General features: G+C 40.6%; 1 protein-coding gene across 1 annotated transcript in view; it reads left to right on the top strand.

Annotated features, from left to right (window-relative positions):
* sv2a (synaptic vesicle glycoprotein 2A) overlaps positions 1–24,516 on the top strand; it is a 33,897-nt gene extending 9,381 nt beyond the window's left edge. Inside the window, exons 2-13 of the mRNA XM_008430742.2 lie at positions 2,120–2,878; positions 12,434–12,614; positions 14,554–14,705; positions 14,850–14,983; positions 15,280–15,369; positions 15,446–15,553; positions 15,646–15,734; positions 16,553–16,717; positions 16,884–17,017; positions 17,506–17,712; positions 19,302–19,461; positions 20,319–24,516. Of these exons, the coding sequence (XP_008428964.1) occupies positions 2,269–2,878; positions 12,434–12,614; positions 14,554–14,705; positions 14,850–14,983; positions 15,280–15,369; positions 15,446–15,553; positions 15,646–15,734; positions 16,553–16,717; positions 16,884–17,017; positions 17,506–17,712; positions 19,302–19,461; positions 20,319–20,502 (2,214 nt within the window). The 5' untranslated portion in view covers positions 2,120–2,268 and the 3' untranslated portion in view covers positions 20,503–24,516. The remainder of the gene's footprint in view (positions 1–2,119; positions 2,879–12,433; positions 12,615–14,553; positions 14,706–14,849; positions 14,984–15,279; positions 15,370–15,445; positions 15,554–15,645; positions 15,735–16,552; positions 16,718–16,883; positions 17,018–17,505; positions 17,713–19,301; positions 19,462–20,318) is intronic.
* The last annotated feature ends 580 nt before the right edge of the window (positions 24,517–25,096 follow it).

The raw sequence follows: 25,096 nt of genomic DNA, 5'->3' as shown, positions 1-25,096 counted from the left end.
TAAAGTCATAGCTTTCTGATTCAGGGCATAAAGGTTTTTCTTTCTATTTTCACCCAGAAGCCCACCACCGGCTCTGGGCTCCACTTGAATAATCTTTTCCAGTTTATGAAGGTTATAGATACGTTTACTGCCTCCACTAGTGCAGGATTCATGGTAACTGATATAAAAGGTTTGTTTGGTCTTTTGCTAAATGTTGTGGTTGTTGATGAACTAAATATATTGTTTCAGGTAAAGAGAAGTGGGGTGTATCCTGTTGTATCTGACCATGTTTTACCCCAACAGCAGAGTCCAGTTACAGCTGTCTGTTTGTTTTGGTGTCACTTTATAAAGCTGCCCTACAAAACGATGCATCTCACACTTAGTTCCTCACACATACATTCTCATTGCAGGCTATCTTACCATTTAAACTCATTGCATACCGAGTTGTCTTTTGGTACAGTCCAGAACTTACTGGGTTGTATCATATTATATAACACTGATTGCTACTACACACAGTTGTATGATGCATCTGAGTGCAGTTCTGATCTTTTTCTTGGTTTTGAGAGGCTTATTGGACATGTTATCTACTGGAACAGAGGAAATAAAACAGCATTCACTGTGTTTTCCTGTCTGTCTCCTCTGCTCTTTGCTGCATCTGTTAAGCAGTTGCCTGAGATCGTGCTTCCCATCCCTACAGTATCATCTTTGCTCAGTAGAAGAAAATGAAATTACTTGATTAAATCTTTCATCAACTGCCTGCAACAGCTTTTAGTCTGTCCCTCGGCCTAACCGCGATTAAATTACCAACTCACACTTCATTAGAGATGTCAGAAGCATTTAGAAAATGACTCAGTTTCACAATAAACTTTTGCTTTGCTTTAACTCTTAAGATGTACTGCAGATCAGATTTAGGTAATGTAATTTTTAACAGTTTATTTAATGGGTGTTGTCAAATGCTCTCCATCTCCAACTCTTGCTTGGGAAACGCTTCATCGTTATATTGATAATAATGTCAAAAGTACTGGGTGAGAAGTTCTTACAGTGCTTCCATTGTATGAAAACATTGTTCATCACTAAAATATTTAGCACAATTTAGTGATTTCTGATGAACAAATAACTTCTCCTCCTTTATATAGTTGTGAAGTAAAATAAGACCAGGCTGATATCCACCCAGTACTGCATCTAGTAATGCAGGTCTGGTTTTAGGTGAAGCTGCTGATTTTTATTTGCAAGCCTCGACATGAAGGGGTTTACAGAGTTTAGCCCCAGTCGCCCCTCAAACAGGGTTGAGCTCATCAAGCTGGTTTCTAAACTTGTATCCAAGATGTTGGTTATCTTTCCAGGACCTTTGGACAGCACTGGGCTCACTTTCACTAATCAGCTAACATGCTAGTAGCGGAGCACATACTTCGTTTAGGACTGTAGCATTTTTGCTAACTCTGAAAACATTTGGCGCAGTTAGCTTCGTCTAGGTTATTTTTTCCAGATAAATTCTGAAACGCTACTTTACTCGGCTGCTTTGTGTTGAAGTTTTTGTTTTTGACTGTTAGGAATTCTTCCAATTAGATTTTTATATCCATGCTCTTGTTTTGAAGTCTGTAAACGCAACAGTTCAGTTTCCTCTCCTCACGTTATGTTTTTTTTTAAAAGAAACTTTCTTGAGCAACTATGCTACAAATGAACAAATGAGTTGCTTGAGTCCGCAATACTCAGCTATGGAGCTTTTGCTAATTAAAAAGTTGGTATAGCGCTGTAGTTAGCAAAGCTAGTAGTGTTCGTAATGTCCACTACTGTTGGACAGACTAGGCGACATGGATGCTCTTCATGGCTTAATTCACCTTCAAATGTTAGAAACAGGGTTTCCTGGAGAAGTTCCAGGACACACAACCAGGTAGACTTTGGACTGGACTTATGTCTGGTCATGCTGCTGGATAATTTTAGTTTGGATTTGTTTGAGGATCGGGTGATGGATGGATGGATGGATGGATGGATGGATGGATGGATGGATGGATGGATGGATGGATGCTCTGGAAGCTTCCTCTCCACACAGTTAATTGAACCTGTAGCTTTAGTCTTTCTCCTGGACTACTTAGAGTCCACCAGCTGCTGCTGACATCCCGTCTCCTTTGCTTCCCTGCAGGGTTTGGTGTCTGAGTGGTGACCAGCAGCAGAGCAGGGAGCTGTCCACGGTCCTGCCTGGATCAGTCCACAGAAATCCACAGCAGACACTCATGTGCTGATCTCCCCCCGTCCTCTCCAGCATCTCTCCGCCACCTCCAAGCATCCAAGATGGACGACGACGGGCGCTACCGAGACGGCCGCTCAGACTTCATCCGCGGCGCCAAAGACATTGCCAAAGTTGCCAAGAAGCAGGTCGGCAAAAAGGTCGGACGCGGCGTGGACAAGATGGCCGATGAGTACGTCAAACGCTCCTACAAGCGCTTCGAAGAGGAAGACGACGACGACGATTACGCGGGCGTGCCGAGCAATGATGGCGGATATTACCGGAACGACAGCCGAGCCAACGACGATGAAGGTCACAGCGACTCCACCGAAGGTCACGACGAGGACGATGAGATTTATGAGGGTGAGTACCAGGGCATTCCTCGGGGTGACTCTGGGAAAACCGGCGGCATGGATGGCATGGCAGTCGCCGAGGCGCAGCAGTTCAGGGACCTGTCGGCGTTTGAGGGCGAGGTGCGGAAGGACCGGGAGGAGCTGGCCCAGCAGTACGAGAGCATCCTGCAGGAATGCGGCCACGGAAAGTTCCAGTGGACCCTCTACTTTGTTCTGGGACTGGCGCTGATGGCCGACGGCGTGGAGATCTTTGTGGTCGGCTTCGTGCTTCCCAGTGCGGAGAAGGACATGTGCCTGTCAGAGCCGAACAAAGGCATGCTGGGTAAGTCAGCCGAGTTTTGGGTATGGCAAGCCATTTTAACATAAAATCGATTTCACTACACAGGTATCTGAAATCCGTTTATGAATAGACATATTAGTACATTAACGTATTTCTAGTTATGTTTTGACTAGACCAAGTACCTGTTTGAGATATCTGACTAGCAGGCCTGCACAACAACTAATTTTTCTGGGTCATAATTTGGCCCAATTGTTGTTGAGAATAAACATTTTTCAAGTGATATAATGCTAATAGCATGATAAAGCAAGAACACATCCTGAAAGATCAATAAAGTTTAAATTCTAATGAACATTTAATACTGGAACATTTTAATATTTTAACATTTTAAATATCCCAAATAAATAAACAAAATATCATAAACAACAAATAAAATTAATTACAAAGCCTCTGTGAACAAAATTGTCCTTCAAAAAAAGGGATAATTCAGTTTTTGGTGAAAAGAAAGAGAGAAAAGAGAAAAATGATAATTAATTCATCCATTTTCTTGCACCCTTGTCCCTCAGTGGGGTTGGGAGGGTTGCTGGTGCCTCTCCAGCTAACGTACCGGGCGAGAGGCGGGGTCACCCTGGACAGGTCGCCAGTCTGTCGCAGGGCAACACAGAGACACACAGGACACACAACTATGCACACACACACTCACACCTAGGGGAATTTAGAGAGGCCAATTAACCTGACAGTCATGTTTTTGGACTGTGGGAGGAAACCGGAGTACCCGGAGAAAACCCACGCATGCACAGGGAGAACATGCAAACTCCATGCAGAAAGACCAGGGCCGGGAATCGAACCCAGAACCTTCTTGCTGCAAGGCAACAGCTCTACCAACTACACCACTGTGCAGCCCGCCGATAATTAATTCAATTGAGCTCATTTTAATTTCTCATTCAGTTAATTAATTTATTGCTTATTGTTTATCTTTGAGTTGTATTGAGGTTTCCATAAATTACTGACTATCTGAAACACTTATTTCAGATAGCTTCAATTCACTTCTGACTTGTCATAATTCTAATTAAAGATATATTGAATGACACCATAACTCAACATAACTTTATGTATTTTCAGATAGTAGGAAAATAGATTTGACTTGTTCAAACATATCTTGAAATCAAATTATGACCAGGCACATTTAAATTGGAGATATGTAGAAGCATAATTCTGACTAGTCGTAATTATATTCGAGATATCTTAAATTGTAATTACGGATGTTTGACCCATCAAATGACAAATCTGGCGACGTCATTTGAGGTATTTTGAAATGAATTTTGACTCGTCAAAATGTAATAGTGTAATTTAATTCAACATAATGAATGATCATTCTCACTGGTCAGAATGTAAATGCAGATATCTTAAATTACCAATAGCAAGTAGCTTTACTTGTGTCTGGTCAAAATGTGTTGTTTTAGAATGTAGTTACAGAAAGTCAGATGAAACTGATTTTATGTTGAACAAAACCTGCCATATTTTGTTTCTAGTTTGAAATCACTGTGCTTTTTATTGACTCTTTTTTTAAATTTCAGTTCCTTTTCTGGCATTAGCTGCTTCCACTTCTCTTGTCTCCCCTCGTTATCTAAGATAATATCCTTGCTGGAGTTTACATTTTGTGAGGCTGCAGCTGTTTAGGACCCAGTTAGCCGTGCATGAGCCCAACAGCCTGACTGAACTCTCAGGCTCACGGTTTTATCATCAGCCTGGCTTCACCTGTGTGTCTGAGTGTTTGTTTGTGTCTGTGGATGTGAAAGGCAGCGCTGGCTTTGTGCTTCCTTTGTGTGTGCTGTTTGTCTTTCTCGCACTGCGTGCAGCGCGACTGGCTCTCTGTTTGCACTGAGTGGAAGCTGAAGACTCCGGGATTGTTTTTCCTACCCTGCGGGTTTATGTTTAATCAGCGTCCAGAACCACATGATGGTCTGTCGTTAGCTGCACAGGGTGGACACACAGCAGGGACCAGATGTATATCAAGGGCTAATATATTAATAATTACATACATGAGTTTAGAAAACACAATTATTTACAGCAGATAATTTGATAACATCTTATTTTTGAACCCTTTTTAAGTTAAACAATCTTTACCATCGACTTCCATTCAAAATACATTACTTACAAACATTACTATTGGCATTTGATTTAAATTTTTTATTTGTTTCTATTCTCAGATAGTAAAATTCTCTTCAGTTTCTTGATTTATTACTTTCCACTTTAGGTTTCTTATGTTGGTACATATAAAAAACTGAATATTATGAAGAAATTCAATATTTTTTATCTCATGTCAGAATGTAAAAGAAAGCGACACTCATATTGATTTATTAAACATAGAGTGAATATTTCAAGCCTTTATTTAGTTTCATTTCTATGAATATGGCTTACAGTGTTTATGATATACTCTATGAAAACCCAAAATTACGTGTCTCAAAACTTCATGACAGCTGCGTCACAATTATCCCAAAGCTGGAGGATAGATGAGAAATTCAGGTGCAATATGGAGGTGTGTGCTCCGGCGCTGCAGGGAGCAGCACTGCAGCAGTGGCCTGAGAGAAAACCAGTTTTAATGGGATCAATTATTGTTTGCAGTTGAACGGTGGAACTCTGTTAATCAAAAACAGATGCAATACGAACAGCAGCTAAATGCAAAACAGAATTACAACAACTTACCACCACGTTTGAGTCAGAAATAATAAATGACAATACACTGTCAAAAAAAGTGCCTTAGTTAATTAGTTAGGTTTGAGGGCGTTGAGGCGCCTCCTAGAGGGCCACAGCTGCAACAGGTAATGACACGAGTGGGATGTTGTCTGTACAGACGGAGGAGAGCACAAACATTTTTTTTAGTCAATTAGACATTGTTGATAGAGCATTTTAAAAGTAGGACTCTTACCAGCTGAACTAAACTAGTAAGATGATGGTGATTCATATCAATGAAAGGGTTAGAAGACCAAACAAACAAAAAATAATAATCAGAGGAAGAAAAAAAAAGAAACACAAACATTGCAACATAAGTACAGCCCAGAGATTGTTTTAGTTTTTGTCCACATTTGCACATTTTGTTCTGCAGGGAGCTTTAAAATGCAGCTGATCTCTCCATGATGTTTAGCATTAATGTCAGCTCCTACAGCACGCTGCAGGGGAGGCAACCTGCTGCAGTCAGTAAAATAATACAATAAAAACTGAACATTTCACCCAGAGGAAGCACCAAAAACTCTAAATGTTTAAATCATGAAAATACTTATGGGTGAAGGCTTCAGTTAGGAGTCATGAGCGGCCTCCATTCTCTCCTTCACTTGTTATGCAACACGTCTGACTCACAGCCGAAGAGGCTTTTTTTTTTTGCTCCAACTTCTCTGCATCCCCTGATTTCCGACTGCTCCCTCCACTCCGCCCGCCCCGCTGCGCTCCATCAGCTGCAGTCTAAACAGTCTTTAACCTGGAGCACTGGGCTGGGATCAGGCGCTGTTTGCATGCGACACCCAGCGCACGTAGCGGAGGAGTCTCTGCAGAATGTTAACATTTCAGAGAGGACGCTGTGACAGCTCATTTCACAAAACACCGCTTCGTTTTTTTTTTTTACGAAGGGTTCCAGAGGCGTGTTGCTGAGGAACATTTGATCAAGTAAGAAAACTAACAGCCGGGAATTCAGAGTGACACAAATCGTGATGCAGCGTTGATGCTCAGTGAGCCGCAGGAGAAACACACTGGCTGTCATTGACTTGTCCTTCTCATGAAGCTGCAGCGGTTGCAGCTGCTGCAGCCAGTTTATTAGAAACACACAAAGAAGGAGTTGTGCAGAGAAAAGAGATGACTTCTGGAACGAGCTGAGCTTAAATGCTTTTGATGTGAGAAATTTCACGCCGTATTTCTGCCCTGCTGGCTGCGCTGCGTTGTGCATTGCGGTGCTGCTGCGCCGTTTTCCTGCAGCATCCAGGAACCTTTCTGTATTACAATAAGTGTTTGGCCTTTTGGTGGATTTTCATTGTCCTGGTTGAGGGGAAACAGATGGAACAAAGACAAGATGGCAGCTCTAATCAGGCCTGTCTGATTTACTGGTTCCTGTGGGACAGACTGGCAGAGGAAACTGGAAGCTTTATACCTGGCTATAATTAGCATCAAATCTTTGCTGCACATAAGTGTAAGTGGAAATGAGGGTCTTTTATGTTTAATGATGTGTTTTTATTGGCAGTAGTATTATGTTAAACCCCCATCTCTCCCACTCATCCCACGCAGACTCAACAGTCCTGCAGTGTTGCACAGTTTTTTTCTTTCTTTTCCCTCCCCACACACATCCACATGCATCCACTATCCCTGTGCCTCAGGGAGCTCTGCCACAGCGTTGACTCCGCTGTCCGCTCCTCCCTTTTTCTCTCTTTTTACTCCTCTCTTCATGCTCTTCATCTCCTCCTCCCACCACTTCCGCCTCAGATGCCCAGCGTTGCTACTTCTCTCCAGCACCTTTTCCAGCTCGTCTCTCCTCCTTTCTGCATCGCTGCTATTTTGTGAAATGTTTCAGATCATCCGACAAATTTAAACATTAGACAAAGAAAACCTGAGAAGATATTAAAAAGGCAGTTTTCAAATAATAATTTCATTTATTAGGAGTAAAAAGCTTTCCAAAATGACATGGTGCGTTTTAAAAAGTGCTTCGTTGTGGAATCGTAAATTTATTTTGAGCTGCAGAATCAAGAAATGATCAAAACAGGACCAGTCTGTCAACAGGAATCACTTCATCATGCTGCAGTCCGAGGAAATTCAAGAACAGAAAAGAAACAAAGTCAATTTTCATCTGACCCTTATTTTGGACAGATGAAGCTAAAAGTAGATCCAGGACTTGTTTTTGTGCTGCGTTTCTTTCCTGTTTTAATCAAACGTATAGATCTTAAATGTTCCAAATGACAGCAGACCTGAAGCATTTAATGCCTCATTTATGTTATTTGAGACATAACAGGCTGAGACTGTACTCCTGGCTTTAACTCTGAGGGCTGTTAACACATCTAGCTGATGTATTATCTTGATGCTGTGACGCCAGCAGGACAGATGGTGATCTGGTTCCACTGATTGGTGAAAGGTCGACAGGTCGGCGCTGCAGCCCACAGCGATATCCAATCAGAGATCTTTACTGAATGACCCGGTCACTCACTGTGATTGATTCGCCGGTACTCTGTCATCACAGAAAGCACAACCATCGTGTTTCCATCATATCTACAGATCATTTTTAATTTGATCTTAAATGCGTGAATCATGTGCGGCAGTCGTAGTTTTCACTCAGAGACATGAAATAACTTTGAAAATGACTCATTTTTGTTCATAAATGCAGAGTTTCCTGCAGTTAATTGGACAAAGAAGAGAAAAGTCACCTTCTTTCTGAGAACAGAGCTGCAGTTTTTCTCAGAGATTCACTGAATGAGTCACACGATTCAGATGAAGCAGAAAACGACGATCTGAGAAGCAACGACGTTCCTTTAGATTTCATTTAGGTCAACAGCTTCCATCCTTGGTGCTCGGATATAATCAGAGTCGTTGGCCTGACACACGAATGCCAGCGTGAACAGTGGATGATCTTCCTTTATCTAGTCGATGTGTTTTACAGCTCTTAGCAGGATGTTTTATTTCCCTTCGTTTTTTCATGTTACAATCAAAGATTTCCATGTATTTTAACTGAGCACATCTCTACCAATCTTTTTTCAGTCTGGAGAGTTGAAGATTCAGTCTTTTTTCAGGAACTGTTCAGTTCCAGTCAAAACGATTGAAATTTTTCTGTGATTAAAAAGATTGAAGTCTCTGGTTGTGATCTGGAAAGGTTTTGTAGGAGCCGTAAGTTGTGGCTTCTTCCTAAATGACCTCTGATTTACATCGTTTTTCCATGTTTTTATTCACGAGTCTTGATTTAGTATTTTCACCACTTTATTGCTCAACTTTGCCTTCTGATAGTTAGTTTCTCTTTTATTTTTCATGCTCAATTAATCACAGTTATAGTAATGTTTCTCTTCTTTGCATAAGGTGTGTATTTTTAGAAAATACCAAAATGCTGATGGACTAATGTCTCAATGCGGCTGCATTTCAATGTGTTTGAGGTCGTTGACTGGAGTAGATTTGCCTTTTGCAGATATAATTCGACGTAAGTTTAAGTCTTCATGGCTAATCCCTGAGTTACCAGCTTTTTTGAGCTTTTTTGAGGTTTTTTGAGGTTTAAGATCAGAATTTGCGCCTGATCAACATCCGTCTACACATTTAGAGCACAAGAGCGTATCTGAATGTGTAACAGCCTGATGACGTTGCATGAACACAGCAGATCCAAATCCATCTCCACAGACAGAACAAGTCTCTCGAAATGGAGACATCAGTTTTGTCTTTTGCACACATCTTCTTAAATAAATAAAATGTCATGGACATTGATTTATTTGGATTGTTCGTATAGTTACACAGAGTTACACAATCAAAAATGGAGCTGCAAGCTATATATTTAGCTAGAGAGCTACATATTTAGCTCCAAAAAAGTATTTAGTTAGCAAGTTAAATATTTAGCTTTCAAATAAATATTTTGTTTGGAGTTAAATATATAGATTAGAGTCAAACAATAAGCTCCAAGCTACATATTTAGTTAGCAAGCTTAATATTTAGCTCCAAAATAAATTTTTTGTAAGCAAGCTAAATACAGTGTTAACTTGGGAGGCTAAGTATTTAGCCCCTAATATTTAGCCTGCTAACAAACTACAGATGTTAAGCAAGCTAAATATTTTCTGTGGAGTTAACTCTTTATCTCCACAACAAAGGTCAGCAAGTGAAATACTTAGTTCCAGACTGAATATTTAGTTCCATCCATCCATTTTTTACACTCTTGTCCCCTAATGGGGTCGGGAGGGTTTGCTGGTGCCCATCTCCAGCTGACGTTCCAGGTGAGAGGCGGGGTCACCCTGGACAGGTCGCCAGTCTGTCGCAGGGCAACACAGAGACACACAGGTCAAACATCCATGCACACACACACACACACACACACACACACTCACACCTAGGGAGAATTTAGACAGACCAATTAACCTGACAGTCATGTTTTTGGACTGTGGGAGGAAACCGGAGTACCCGGAGAAAACCCACCATGCACAGGGAGAACATGTAAACTCCATGCAGAAAGACCAGGGCCGGGAATCAAACCCAGAACCTTCTTGCTGCAAGGCAACAGCTCTACCAACTGCGCCACTGTGCAGCCCAATATTTAGTTCCAAACTACATATTTAGCCACCAAGCTCAGTAATTAGCTGAATGCTAAGTAAGGAGCAGGTTGTGAGTGAGTGTCTGGATCAGTGGAAGGGATGTGGCTCATGTTAGCACCTGGACTCCCAGCTCTGATTCTGTTGTTCACCTTCTTGATCATCATTTAAAGAGTCCAGAATCTTCCATCTCTAACGTCTAATTGCTAAACTTTTAAATCTAGTGTTATCAGCAGCAATTATTATTTCAACATTTTTTTTGCCATTATGAATAAAATAGTTTGTTTTTGGTCTAACCAAGCTCACCGCGTTCCTCCCTCCCTCCCAAACTGATTCCTTTCTGTGATCAATCAACGTGGCGTTGAGTTATTGCTGAACGCTTGCATTCATGTTCACAGCTGGGTTCGGTGCTCCAAGCAAAAGGTTTTAATTACGGAGATTCACACAAACATAAAAACCCAGAACAACAGAGGATTTCCAGTTCAGTCCTGCACAACGGGCCTGTTTGACTCCTGCAAAACATCCAGTTGTTTCAATCTGTGACGTATCAATTTCAGTAATAACAAGTCGAAAGGGGCAAATCACTACCTATTATACTGGATAGTCTATAAATCAATCCTTCTCCCCTGCTTAGTTGGAAAATGGCAGTATTCCCATTAAATGGCTTGTTCTACTAAAACTGACTCGGCTCGGCAACGGCGTGAAAGACACAATGAGTAATTGCCGCCTGGGAAACGATCTATTCAACTTCATTGACTCCATTGTAGACGTTAGTGTATCTTAATTGAAACACAAAGCCTAGTTTAGACTGCAACTAGAAATGATACTTTGGCTCTCAGTGTTTCTTTCTGCAGGTTGTGTCATTTTGAAGCTGAGGATGAACATGCTGGTTCTTCCACAGGGAGATAAAAACACTATCACACTTCTGTCTGTATCGTCATGTATGAAATACAGTCGACTAATTTAGTAGTTTGAGATCAACAAAGTGAGCAGCACTCGATAGAAAAGCTGCTAAATATATTTCAGTGCATAACTTGTACTAGAAATGCACCAAATGTTAATTTAATTTAACCATTTTCAAGCTTTGGATGAAAAATGAGCATGAAATGTTTGATTTTCTAGACTTTCTTGCTGATTAAAGTATATATATCTCTAATAATGCTTAATAATTACATAAATTTCTACATAGACTTACATTAAAATTATTTTAGCTTTCATATTAGCTTAATTTTAAATTTTTCTTTTGGTTTTTGACTTAATGACTCAATGCACACAAATCAGACAAATCAGATAATTGAAGAATCTGAAAAATCTGGATTTGTTGAACCTAATTTGACATGCAGAGCCACAGATTTTAAAATATAAATTAAATTTGAGTTATTCTGGATGCCAAAACATCCAGAAAAATGACCCGATACTTTACACTCTGCAGTCTCATCTGCAGGTTGTTTGTTAAATCTGCAGATAGTTGTTAAAGGTAAATATTTTGACTGAAACGTCCAGAAAAATTATACCTTTAGGTTTGGAAAGATAAGGAATTTAGAAATGAACGTTGTTTTTACGCTTCTCGCTGCGTTCTAACTTTACAAGAAGAATATTTCATACCAACTTGAGAAAAAAATCTGTCTTTTTCCCCCCAAGTGCAAATTATCAAACTAATAAAATGCAGGAATATTTCCAGCTACCCTCCTGCCAATATTTCAATTAGTTAAAGAGATAAACCTACTTCAACTAATGAAACACAACTAAAACTGATTAAATAAATATTTTTCTAGATTTGAACATTGCAAGCAAACAAAATAACACTTTAGATTGGCCTTTAACTAAGCATTATGTAAATGTATGCAGTAACCTTTTTCCTCTTTTGTCACGCAAAACAATACTCTCTGCTCCATATTTGAATGTTGAGAGTAAACAGAGTAAATTTTCAACTTGATTTAAATAAAAACCTTCACTTAAGCATAAAAAAATCATCCCTGATAACACTCAACTGTTAAAAACTCAGCTTTTTATAACCGTCAGCTGAGAAGAGAGTTTTTTCTAAACAACTGATGCTCCGTTTTTTTTTGTTGTTTCATGAAACATCTCAGAGGATTCTGCTTCAATTCTCCCATAACGTTTCATCTTTAATGCAAATCTTTTCAGAAGTCCAATAAGATTTCCCAGGGAAGTAATTTACAGCAAATTAGAAATATAATGAGAGGGAAAGTGGAGCCTTGAAGTGCCAGACGTGAGTTTATTGGAGAATAATAACTCATTATCATCCTGTCTGCCTTTCTACTTCATCTCTTCCAATCATTTCACGCTGCTGATGGGCCGACTCGTCCCTGTCCGCTCCTCTTCCTCGCAGGTCTGATCGTGTACCTGGGGATGATGGTTGGCGCCTTCGTCTGGGGCGGCCTGGCTGATCGGATCGGTCGGAGACAGACCCTGCTCATTTCGCTCTCCATAAACAGCGTGTTCGCCTTCTTCTCGTCCTTCGTCCAGGGATACAGCTCCTTCCTTTTCTGCCGTTTGGCCTCTGGCGTCGGGTAAGCAGGCAGATGAATCACGCAGGGAGTCACGGCCACTGTGACGCATAAACAGCAGCTGATGTGACGAGCGGTGAAATGGGCAAAATCGCAAAAATACATCGAGGGAAATGCACCGAAAATGCAGCAAAAGAGCAAATTGAGTCCAAAGTGATCAGTTCATGTCTTCAAAAATATATTTAAAGTATAGAAAGAGACATAAAAATTTACATTTGTACTTATCGGGAGTAAAAAAAATCCAAACCAGCCTGGCACTGTGTGGAAGCACAATGATTCCCATAGATTAGGGTTGGACAATAAATCAATAACAATGTTTAACAATGCGATACATATTCAATATATAGAATATTGACTGAATTCTGATCCAGACCCGCACTGCATGCTGGGAGATGTAGGCAGAGCCAAGGAAGCCATTGGCGGCACCTGCTAACTCACTCAATCTTTGGTTACCTAGCAACTCGCGCACTCTTTGGTTACCTAGCAACAGCCTGTGGCGTAACACAGGCAGCAGCAGTTTAAAGTTTCACCGCCACGATTCCTAACTGCTTAAAATTAAAAAAAACAAACGGAGCAGATAAAACAGGACAGGTCGCGTCATCAGTTTGGCTGTATTTTATATATTTAAAACAAAAAACTAATCAATAACTATCCATATTGATAGATATCAGCTCATTTTCCTTGATGAAAAGTTAGTTGTAAGTTAGTTTTGTCTTATTTCAGGTGAACTAAAATATTTGCTCCAGAATCTGGATGAAAAAACAAGGTAAGGTTTTGTGGTTTTGCAGTGAAGTGTGTGGATTCATTTATTCGTTTGCTTATTTTGCAGATTAAAGATATGGGGCACTACAGCTTTTCCACTGGAATTATAAAAAAAAAATAAAAATAGTTGATGTGGCCTAGTCAAAGTGTGATCCTAATACCAGCCAATCATGCCTGAAAATCCTCCATATGACTGAATGAAGGCATTTCTGCAGAGAAGATAAGCAAAAGACTCATTGCAAGGAGTTGTAAATGCTGAATATCCATCCATCCATTTTCTTCCGCTTATCCGGGGTCGGGTCGCGGGGGCAGCAGCTTCAGAAGGGAGGCCCAGACTTCCCTCCCCAGCCACTTCTTCCAGCTCCTCCAGGAATCCCAAGGTGTTCCCAGGCCAGCCGAGAGACATGGTCCCTCCAGCGTGTCCTGGGTCTCCCCTCCTCCCAGTGGGACGTGCCCAGAACTCCTCACCAGGGAGGCGTCCATCCTGACCAGATGCCCGAGCCTCAACTGGCTCCTCTCGACGTGGGGGAGCAGCGGCTCTACTCTGAGTCCCTCCCGGATGACCGAGCTTCTCTCTCTAAGGGAGAGCCCAGCCACCCTGCGGAGGAGGAAACCCATTTCGGCCGCTTGTACCCGTGATCTCGTTCTTTCGGTCATGACCCAAAGCTCATGACCATAGATGAGGGTGGGAACGTAGATCGACCGGTAAATCGAGAGCTTCGCTTTTTGACTCAGCTCTGTCTTCACCACGACGGACCGGTACAGCGCCCGCTTCACGGCAGACGCTGCCCCAATCCGCCTGTCGATCTCCCGCTCCCTTCTTTCCTCATTCGTGAACAAGATCCCCAGATACTTAAACTCCTCCACTTGAGGCAGGACGACCCCCCTGACCCGGAGAAGGCACTCTACCCTTTTCCGGCTCTTTTAATGCCTGCTAAATGCTAAATATCAGTTGAATATTCAGCCTTTTACATCAGAACAATGTAGAAAATCCAAAAATTGGGTTTAATTCAAACCCCTTCCTAAGAGCTTCAACACAAAAATCCCACTTTGAATGTTTTCTCTGCTTACTTATGTCTCAACGCTGGCCTTCCTTTTCTCTCATCTTCCTCTCAAGAGCACAATCCGTCTTTTGATCGCCTCTTTCTCTGCTTTTCTGCCTCTCTCTGTAACTCTGCAGCATCGGAGGCTCCATCCCGATCGTGTTTTCTTATTACTCTGAGTTCCTGGCCCAGGAGAAGCGTGGAGAGCACCTGAGCTGGCTCTGCATGTTCTGGATGATCGGCGGTATCTACGCCTCCGCCATGGCCTGGGCCATCATCCCACACTACGGTGAGAAAATCAAACGGGTCTCGGAGTCAGGCTCTGTTTGGAACGTCATTTCAGGACATAATGAATGAAAATAAGGCGTTAAAAGAACCGGAACCGTGTGCGTTTGGCCAGATGGGACTATTTTGATTGTCTGTCCTTGTGCAGGCTGGAGCTTTCAGATGGGCTCGGCCTACCAGTTCCACAGCTGGAGGGTTTTTGTTCTGGTGTGCGCCTTCCCGTCTGTGGCCGCCATCTCTGCCCTCTCCACCATGCCTGAGAGCCCCCGCTTCTACCTGGAGGTGAGCTGCCAGCTTCCTCCCCCGATGCTTCAAGCTTATCAATCAAGTTCATTTGTAGCGTCGGAGTCCATCACTCCAGCCACATTTCGGACCTTATCTCTAGTTCCCAGCTGTAGTACCTGAAGCTGTGCGTTGACTCTGGTTCGCTCCTCTTTAGGTCCAAAGATAATAACTTCAGTTTTGTTTCTGTTCAGCTGGAGAAAGTTTTGGCACATAGATTTAATGCAGAAATAATATTTGATCCTCAGACACCCTTCAGCAGTGCTCCAGTTATTTGTCTTGTTTTCCTTTTGCAGAATGGGAAGCATGACGAGGCGTGGATGATTCTGAAGCAGGTCCACGACACCAACATGAGGGCCAAAGGTTACCCAGAAAGGGTCTTCTCTGTAAGTCGCACACAGCACAGGTGATACTGAGCATCAGTGAAAATGAAGGACTGAAGATGAGCTCTCTTGCCGCCAGGTGACCACCATTAAAACGGTGAAGCAGATAGATGAGCTTGTGAACATGAGCGACAGTGCGGCCTGGCATGAGAAATGGAGGCTAAAACTCTCCTCGCTTTTCCACCAGGTTGGTTTCAGAGATGCCTCTGACTGATTGCTCTCTTCTTGCCTTTGTTCCTTAAATGTAATAAGTGTCTCTGTGGTTTTGTGCTCTTTCAGGTGTGGAATAATTTCCAAACCGTTTTCTCCCCTGAGTACCGCCGCACCACCTACATGATGATGGCCGTGTGGTTCTCCATGTCCTTCAGGTAAGACCAGGCTGATGCTGTTAGCCTGACTTTCTAACAGAGAGTTAAAGGATTCAGAGTTTACAGTTATTCACTTTCTGTAAAATAAGTGGGAGAGAGTAAATCAAATTTAAATTAAAGGTGCACAATATTTCCGTACCACTTGTATCACATGTGTCAAACTCAAGGCCCGGGGGCCAAATCTGGCCCGCCGTAGCTTTTTATGTGGCCCTCCAGACTCCAGATTACATCAATAAGTCCCTCCAGTTTTTCACAAATACACAAAATTCACACAAAATCAACAGATCCCCACATTTTTTCTGATTTTACTGACATTTTTTCTCAAAACTGGCCAAAAACATTAATTTAACCTCACTTGATGTCAAGTTATATATGTGACTGATGCAGCAATTAATAAAAAGTCACATTTAACATCATATATTAGCGCAAATATCGTAAAAAATCCTGACAAATATTCCTATATTATCACTACAAAATCTATGATTTTGATTGCAAAAAAACACAAAAACAATCACCAAGTACTGGTTGGACTAATTAGTGTGAATTATCAATATAATTTCACTTTAAGAAACACTTATTGGATGAAACATCTATTTATTAATATTTTAATAATTTAATGGTTTTTATCAATATATTCTTGAACAACCGGCCCTTTGAGAACATTCAGATTTTTGATACGGCCCAAAATGAAAATGAGTTCGACACCGCTGACTTATATGATGCTATTGTCAAAAATCAGCGACCTGTGAAGCCATTTAAAAACAATCAATTTTCCACAGTTTGGCTTTTTGGGACTGATTTTCTTTTTCTTCCTGCAGCTACTACGGCCTGACCGTGTGGTTCCCTGACATGATCAAGTACCTGCAGAAGCAGGAGTATGCCTCGCGCACCAAGGTGTTTGTCAAGGAGAAAGTGGAGCATGTCACCTTTAACTTCACTCTGGAGAACCAGGTCCACCGTCAGGGGCAGTACTTCAACGACAAGTGAGTCTGCTGCAGTCCCTCGTTACAGGCTGACGGAAAAATGGTTTCTGCCACCAGTGCTGTCATTTTTATCATAGGTTATGTTTTGTTACTGTCAGATTAAATTTCGTTTAGAACCACTGTTTGACTTGCAGGTTATTTTATTTGCTCATGTACTTGTTTGCAGGTTCATGAATGTGAAAATGAGATCTATGGTGTTCGAAGACTCGCTGTTTGAAGAGTGTTACTTTGAGGATATCACCTCCAGCAACACTTTTTTCAAGAACTGCACATTTATTGCCACCCTCTTTTACAACACTGGTGAGGAATTCACACACAGGCTTACTGGAAACTGTAGTGCAAAATCTAAAAGCATTAAACGGCTCTGGAAAAAATGAAGAGTCCACTGAAAACCGGATGGTTATGATTTCTGAATTCTTCCCGAGTTAAAACATTAGTGTTGTTTTCTTTGCATTACTTGAGGTCTGAAAGCAATGCATCTTTCTCATTATTTTGACCATTTCTTAGTTCATAGAATAAAAGAACAATGTTCATTTTACTCAGACATTTACCTATAAGAAGTTAAATCACAGAAACTGATCATTTCAAGTGGTATGTTTATTCCAGTGCTGTATGGATGCCATCATTGTGTTTTTAGGCTGCGATCAGTAACGATGATAGAATCTGTTGCATGTTGGTTAGATTTAAATAGCTGAAGTTGCTTTTTTTATGATTATTTTCTGATACATAAGTTCTTTTTATCCCAGTGACCGTGCTGCTTTTTACCGACACCCGTTCTGCCTTCGCAGATCTTTTTAAATACCGTCTGATCAACTGTAAGCTCATAAACAGCACTTTCCTGCACAACAAAGAAGGCTGCCTGCTCAGTGATGTCAGTGATGAAAATAACGCCTACATGGTCTACTTCGTCAGCTTCCTGGGTACCTTGGCAGTGTTGCCAGGTAACATTGTGTCTGCGCTCCTCATGGACAAGATTGGGCGTTTGAGGATGCTTGGTAAGACAGAGAGCGGGACAACAATATGGAGCATTTGCTCAGATGAAAGTACTGGAGAAGGAGAGAGAGATAGTGTAAATAAATCTTTGGCTTTTGACATTTTAAATCATAAACGTCACAGTCCCAAACAAGTGTTTGAACATTTTGCAGTTTTCTTGTGTTTTGCTAAATTCATGCAACACAAAATGTTGTAAAATAACTTAAAAACAGCATAAATGTGTCAAATTGTCCTAAAATTGTCAAATTGTGCACTAAAATTCAGATCTGAGGCCGAATGTTTAAAATGTGACCAAAAAATACGACCCATAAATTATCACCATGTTTGGTGCTAATTTATGGTGTCAATCAATCTCTGAACGCTCACAGCTGCGTGTTGGTCCTTTTCTCAGGCTCCTAACAGAAGAAGAAGTTTTATTCATGTAGCACTTTTTCAGCAGCTCAAAGAGTAGATGCCCAATTTATATGATATTTTATGCATTTCAAGAAAAAACAGCCCATGAATAAAACGGCAGTCAGTGATGCATGAACGCTTCTGGTTTTTTGTTGATTCAGAACTGTGTTTATAATTACTGATTGTTTATTAGGCATTATTTTCTGCTTTTTAACTTCACAATAAATATAATCACAGTCAGATTTTACGAAATATGGCATCAAATTGAAAAGTACTTTGTTTTTTCTTAGGGGCGTAATGGGTCATCTCATTCAGGAGGAGCTATAGCACCCCCTAGTGTCTGCTTGTCAAACTACATTTGGTCGATCTTCCCCAAAGATGCATACAAATATAAACAGCATTTTCTGATCAAAATCAACAATGATTAGATTAGATTTATGTACATACTTGCCATTTTTCTTATGCTTGAACAAAACATAAAAATATTTTGTTAGCAAAAATAGCTGAAGTCCTACAGGAAATCACGTTTGCAATTTCATACCATCCTGCTTCCTTCCTGTACTCCTAGGTAAATGTACCTGTTGTTTATTTTGAGTTTGTTGACTCATATATAATGTAAAATGATGACCCCTAATCAACTATAATAATCAACATCCTGCTTGTAAATACCATTTTTTGGAATTACATAATCACATTTCCCTGCGACAGACTGGCGACCTGTCCAGGGTGACCCGTCCAGGTGACCCCGCCTCTCGCCCGAAACGTTAGCTGGAGAGGAACCAGCAACCCTTCCGACCCCACTGAGGGGCAAGGGTGTGAGAAAATGGATGGATGGATGGATAATCACATTTCCTGTCTTTAAATAATGGGTAGAAAAAAAATTGCATCCAATCATTCAGGTGTCAAAGCAGGTACAAAATGTCCTCTGCATCCACACTGATGCATGATGGGTACAAAATGTTCTGATGGCTCCATTACTAGAAGGAAAACATATTAGGACTACAATCAGTTCAGCTTGAATCAGTTGAAAACATCAGTTATTTTGACGTCTTTAAAAACACGTTACCCTACAGTGAAGATTCGAAACCATTAATGAAAATAGTTCTTGTTAATTCAAGTAACTCTGGTTTAACTCTCAGGTTAAAAATATACAGTAATCACGCTGCGTCTTCTGCTTGCTTGCCTCCTTTTTTCACAGCCGGCTCCAGCGTCATCTCTTGCGTCAGCTGTTTCTTCCTGTCTTTCGGCAACAGCGAGTCAGCCATGATCGCTCTGCTGTGCCTGTTTGGTGGGATCAGCATCGCCTCCTGGAACTCCCTGGACGTGCTGACCGTCGAGCTCTATCCGTCTCACAAGAGGTGGGTGGTCTAGGCGTGCTCTGACGTCCTGAAGGCAGCAGCACTGGGTGATGTCAGAGGAGCTGCCCGTCTGTGATTGGTTGGCTTTCGGGGACGGATGACATTGTGGGGTGAAATTATTGCTGCTGTTTGGACTGCAAAGCTCATTTTGGCATTGAATGGTTTTCATAAAGCAGATTTCATTATTACATATATGGATCTAAAACTGATTTTAAAATAGAATAATTTAGATAAAGAGGAGCAAAATTATGTATTTTTTCCCAAGACTATCAGAGATCAGCTTTTAGATTTGATTGAAGGGAAATACCATCATCATCATCATCATCATCATCATCAGGTAATGACATAAAAATCCTGAGATGTTCTTCAGTTTATTTGATTTATAGATTGGAAATCAATTAAGGAGCAGTATCTCGTTTAAACGAGAAAACATTCATGAGTTCTTTAATGAGTTTTAAATCTCATTAAGACTAAGACATCTTCTCTTTTAACAGTAAAACAGAATCACATCTTAGGATTTTAGATGTCGTCTAGAAGATTTCAGACATTTTATGTCTAAAATTGACGATTTTAGATCTGATTAGAGGGAATCAGGAGTTATTTCTTTTTAACAAGTCATATTCTGTCAGAGGAGCATATTTTCACATTTCTTTAAAACAAAAAAAAACTCTTTGCATCCCGTTATAATGATAAACTTTCTTTCTTTTAGCAACTTTTACTAAAAGTGTGAAAGTTTCTCATCATAACCAGAAACTTCTACTGAATTTATTTCCAAGCTTTGACGGTTAGATGCTTCAGTTGTTGGATTTGTGTTGAATTTCCACCATTGTAACTCTTGTTCTCTCCTCTTTCCTCAGAACCACGGCCTTTGGCTTCCTCAACGCTCTGTGTAAATTAGCGGCCGTGCTCGGCATCAGCATCTTCACGTCATTCGTTGGCATAACCAAGGCCGTGCCCATCCTGTTTGCCTCCGGCGCGCTGGCAGCGGGCAGTTTTCTCGCCCTCAAACTACCAGAGACGCGGGGTCAAGTGCTCCAATAGTGCGGCGCCAGCAGCTCTGCAGAGGGCAGCAGAGCTTTAGCCACACTGCACAGGAAACGGCTCAAAGGTTCATCAAATCGTGCCCTCTGACCCCACCCCACACTCACCTACATCCTACAGTAAAACAGTAAACTACAACATGAATTTGTTAAGGTGCAACATTCAGCCATGAGAGTAAAGGTTAGTGCTGTTGCTGCATCCTGATAATTCCAGAAAAAGATGATGTTTGTTGATGTTTACTAAAATCTGGAGATGAAAAAAACGGTAAACCAATGTAGATGTAACTCCACTAAGTTTTGTCCCCCTCAGTGTAAAGGCATCCAGGGTTGGAGGTCAGTGACTCTGATAGTTAGCAACAGACTCATAGAAATGACCACTAGCCATCATTGCAGAGTTGTCCGTATTCACCTCCATTCTTTTGAGCGACATCAACTCACCTTTGAAGTTGTGAGTTCTTCATCTCTGTTGGACATCTGCTCAAAAATGCAACAATTCCTGCCTTGATTGGAAGCATTTTTGACTCTGCGGGGGAACACCAAGACGTGTCCGTCTTGGCCTTCCTTGCTCCGTCTCTCCTGAGGTCTTGTGTTGGTGTCTAGACTAACTGCCATTTTGTAGATGATAGAACATTCCAGGTTTGCTTTTGTTATCGTTACGAATCGGAGATGAATCTCCCTCCCTTTATGGCATCACTTTGGAACGCACCAGAACAGGGATGAGTTCGAGACGAGCTTTCTGTGTCTGTCCATCTAAAGCACAACCATTTGTCATGAGAACATTTTCCCAAGGAAAATGTTCAGAATCTCCCAGTTAGCCATTATTCCAGTCAAACTGTATGTCCCTTTGTGAGAACTGCCTTTTCCCTTCTCCTTTATGAATATACAGGATGTGTGTCTTTAAGATGTTTCAGAGGGTGTTATGCATGTCACAAAGTATGAACTGTGTGTAAACTTGAAAATCCAGACTATAACATGTAAGCAGAGTTTTACTACATTTGCTCATTTATTGTTCTCTATCAGATTTCTGTAGTATTTTGACAGGACACTAGTTCTATATTTCTTGGTACCTTTAACAGACCTGCCCAGGTGTTTTAGAGCACACTGCACGAAACGTTGCAAAACTTGAAATGTCTGAAAGAAGTTAGCTAATCGCAGTCACGTTTAAGTTTTCACCGAGAACTCAAAATATTAAACATTGTGGGTCATCTTTGCAGCTGAAACCTGGCAAATGGTTGTTTATTTATTAAGTCTGTAATCATTCCATAAAAGCACCTTTATTTTTTACAGTGACGGGGGTGGGGCGGTTTGGAAAATCCATGCTTCAGTCAGGTTAGCGCAACATGAATACCAGCCTACAGAAAAAAATCATCTTTAAACCTTTTGTAGATGTTCAGCGCACCAAACTTCAATTTATTGAAACTGACTTTCTATGTTTGGTGAATTCACCAACTCCCTCACAATTACTTATATTAGCTTATTCCTTCCTGCCTGATTCTTTTTTTTTTATTTGTGTTAGTAAATATTCAGTGGCTGCATAGATGAGCTAGCATATGGGCTGTGCAGCTGCTAGCATTAGCAACATGTGTTGCTAAGTGTTTCACTCTGGTCTCAGTTTATCCATTTTAAACACTTGCTCAATAGTTACGGAAAAACTAAAAAACATTGTAGCTGGTGTCTCCTTTCAGTTTGATCAATACGCTTTACATCCTGTGCTTCAATTCATCATGAGTAGCTACCAGAACCAATCATCTAAATCCTCTCATTTAACCAAACAATATTTCTGCTGGTACTCTGAATCTGGTTTCTGCAACTTCAAGATGTTGATGCTCCTGGACTTTTAGTTGTTAATGACTCACAAGTCCTGAACCGAAACATTTTTGCAGTTTACCTTCATCCCGATTAACCGATATAGGATAACAAGCTTTATTTGCCTTTTATGACTTAAATACATTAAATTCAACACCATCAGGGCTACACTTTTAACCTGATTTTTGTTGGAACACAGAACTGATCGGGACATTAATTTAACATGCAGGATAATTCTGTCTTTTCCTGAACTTTAGCGTATGATAGGAGCAAGAGATAAAAGCACACTTATCAGAAAGAGATCACTAACAATTATTATATTTTCCATACAGGTCACATGCATTCCCACTTATATTCACAGCTGCTTTCCAGAATCTGGAAAAGTTATCATGTCTGACCAGTTTTTCTTGTCCAAACTGCCATTTTGTAGGATAGCAGCCATACTGTATGTAGTTTCAATTGAATATATAGCCAAACCACTGCACTAAGACTGCATTGTGCACAATTCTGAGAGCCTTGTGTTGTTTGACACTCATCCTGATGCGCATTAGGCTGGACAAGTAATGAAGAACCAGGGGAACATTTACTGAAAGCACAACCTTAATCGACCAAATGATGATGTTGTGAACATGCTGTAGGTTTACACAGTTCTGCAAAAAGAAAACGACCCCTCGTTTATTTGCATTTACTTTACGCTGATCTAGATTTATCACCCGATCCATCATCTATTCGTGTGCCATGAGTACCACCTCTCATGAATTATTGCCAAATATTTTCTGTGGCCTGAGTTTACACATTATGACAAGAGATCTGCTATAGATATAAATATATGTAAATAAAATAAACTATAATAGAACTAATAGGATTTGTAAATGATTTCCCCCCATGGACTTTACAACACTAAAGTCGTTTTTTCCTGTTTGCTCATGTGGAGCAGAAACACTTTTATTTTCTCTCTGAAACTGATTCAAAACGCCGAGTTTGACACTTCAGAAAAAAAACTAATCTCTTTGACTTGCAAAAAAGCTTGAGAAGCCAGAATAATTAGCAGACTACATTGCAAAAAGTCCATCACACCCTTTCAGAAGCACCGATAGATCCTGAAAAAACAGAAACTACACGTGTAAGAAATAAATTCTCTGCAGACCGGCCCGTGTCACACATCAAGATTCCTCTGTTTTAGCAGAGAGTGCTGTTAAAACGCTAACACGCTTCTCTCATACATATCTATATGTTACAGGGTGTTTTTGTATAATTAACTTGTTGCCTAGGCAACAGTCAGTTGTGAGTGCAAAAAGTTAACAAAGCAATAAGTGTTTGGGTGTTTGTCTCTTACAAAGTTGTTGGCAGTGGAAGCACATTACTACACGCCGGCCTTTTTCCACAGAAGGGATTGTTTAGCGTTATTTGAATTGTGGCTGTGTGGAGTAGTGTTGAGCTGTTAGCGTCTTACCTGCAGTAGACAGCTGCTCTGAGCAGGGAAGATTAAAAGAGAATTCCCACCTAAAATAAAAAAAATAATAATTCTAAACTTTTCTAAAAGTTTGGCTTGTTGAAGATGGAGAAAATTCACTCCTTTACATGTCTGTTCCTTAAAGTTTTAACTCCACCTCTCTGTGAGATTTCCTTTCTGAATCATCAATCTGAAATCGCTCCGACTGCTGTTGTTTTTCATGTAAGAGACTGACTGCTCAGAACTACTCCGCACAACATTACATCAAAAATAAACTCTCCCACTAATGAAGACATGGAATAAAAAAGCTAACATTTGTGTGTGACTCTCTAAAACCACTCTTGGTCTTGAGGCTTCTGTCGATACAAGTGCATCACAATAAATTAAATGTAACAAAGAATTATCACCTTTGTCACTGTACTGTGCTGTAGAAAATGTAGTTGATTGTTTGTAAGTATAGAAACTGTGGAATCAAATATAAAAAAGTGATAAAAAAAAGTGTAAATGAACAACGCTGTATGTTGTCTTTTGATTTTGTGTATTTTGTAAATGAGAATGAGATAATAGAGTAAAATCATCAATGTCAAACACCAGTTATGGATCATAGTTAGATTAAAAGTGCAGATGCAGTTTTGTTTAGAGGTGTGTGAGATTCCTCCATGTTGATTTTTGATCAGGATCGCACTTTGATGCGATCCTTTGGAACTATAACAAAACGTTATGAAAATAATGAACAATAAACAAGTGGAAAAGATAGCTGGAAAGTCCATTTATTTAAATTGTCAAATATATGTATAAGTACACATAATGACCTCTGTGCCCACTCACTGCGCTAGACTCCCCTGCTGAAGGAAAACATGTTGTAGCTCGTTTAAATTTTGCTGCAGAAGATAAAAATAAGCAATAAGTAAAGTTCTTGGTTTACTGGTCCATCTGTGTTCCAGCCATCATGGTGGTCATGTGATCCTGAACCAATCTTCCTCTGTGCGTTGTCTGGGGGTAAAAATCTGCAGATTGCCATTATGCAGCAAGGAGTTTGATTAGATCTGCTGATTTCTGCATCAAATGGAGCTACAGTGATTCAGATAATTACTTTTTCACAAAGGGCAAGTTAGTAGATAGATTCATCCCGTAATTGAAGTCATCTCCTGAAAATTATATTTTGTGTTTACTTAGGTCATCTTAGTCTGATTTTTAACATATTTATCAGCAGGGGAGCTTTAGTTGTATATATATATTTTAAAAAATATTGCGTATTTATCTTATTAGGGCTTAATTATATGGAAAAACGTGAACCTTCAGGTCTCCTTTCCCCTGCGTTTTCATTTCTGCGCGG

Source organism: Poecilia reticulata, linkage group LG16 (genome assembly GCF_000633615.1).
Source record: "Poecilia reticulata strain Guanapo linkage group LG16, Guppy_female_1.0+MT, whole genome shotgun sequence".
In the NCBI taxonomy this organism is placed as follows: Eukaryota; Metazoa; Chordata; class Actinopteri; order Cyprinodontiformes; family Poeciliidae; genus Poecilia; species Poecilia reticulata.
Note: the sequence above shows the minus strand (reverse complement) of the source record. Positions and strands in the feature narration are given on the sequence as shown.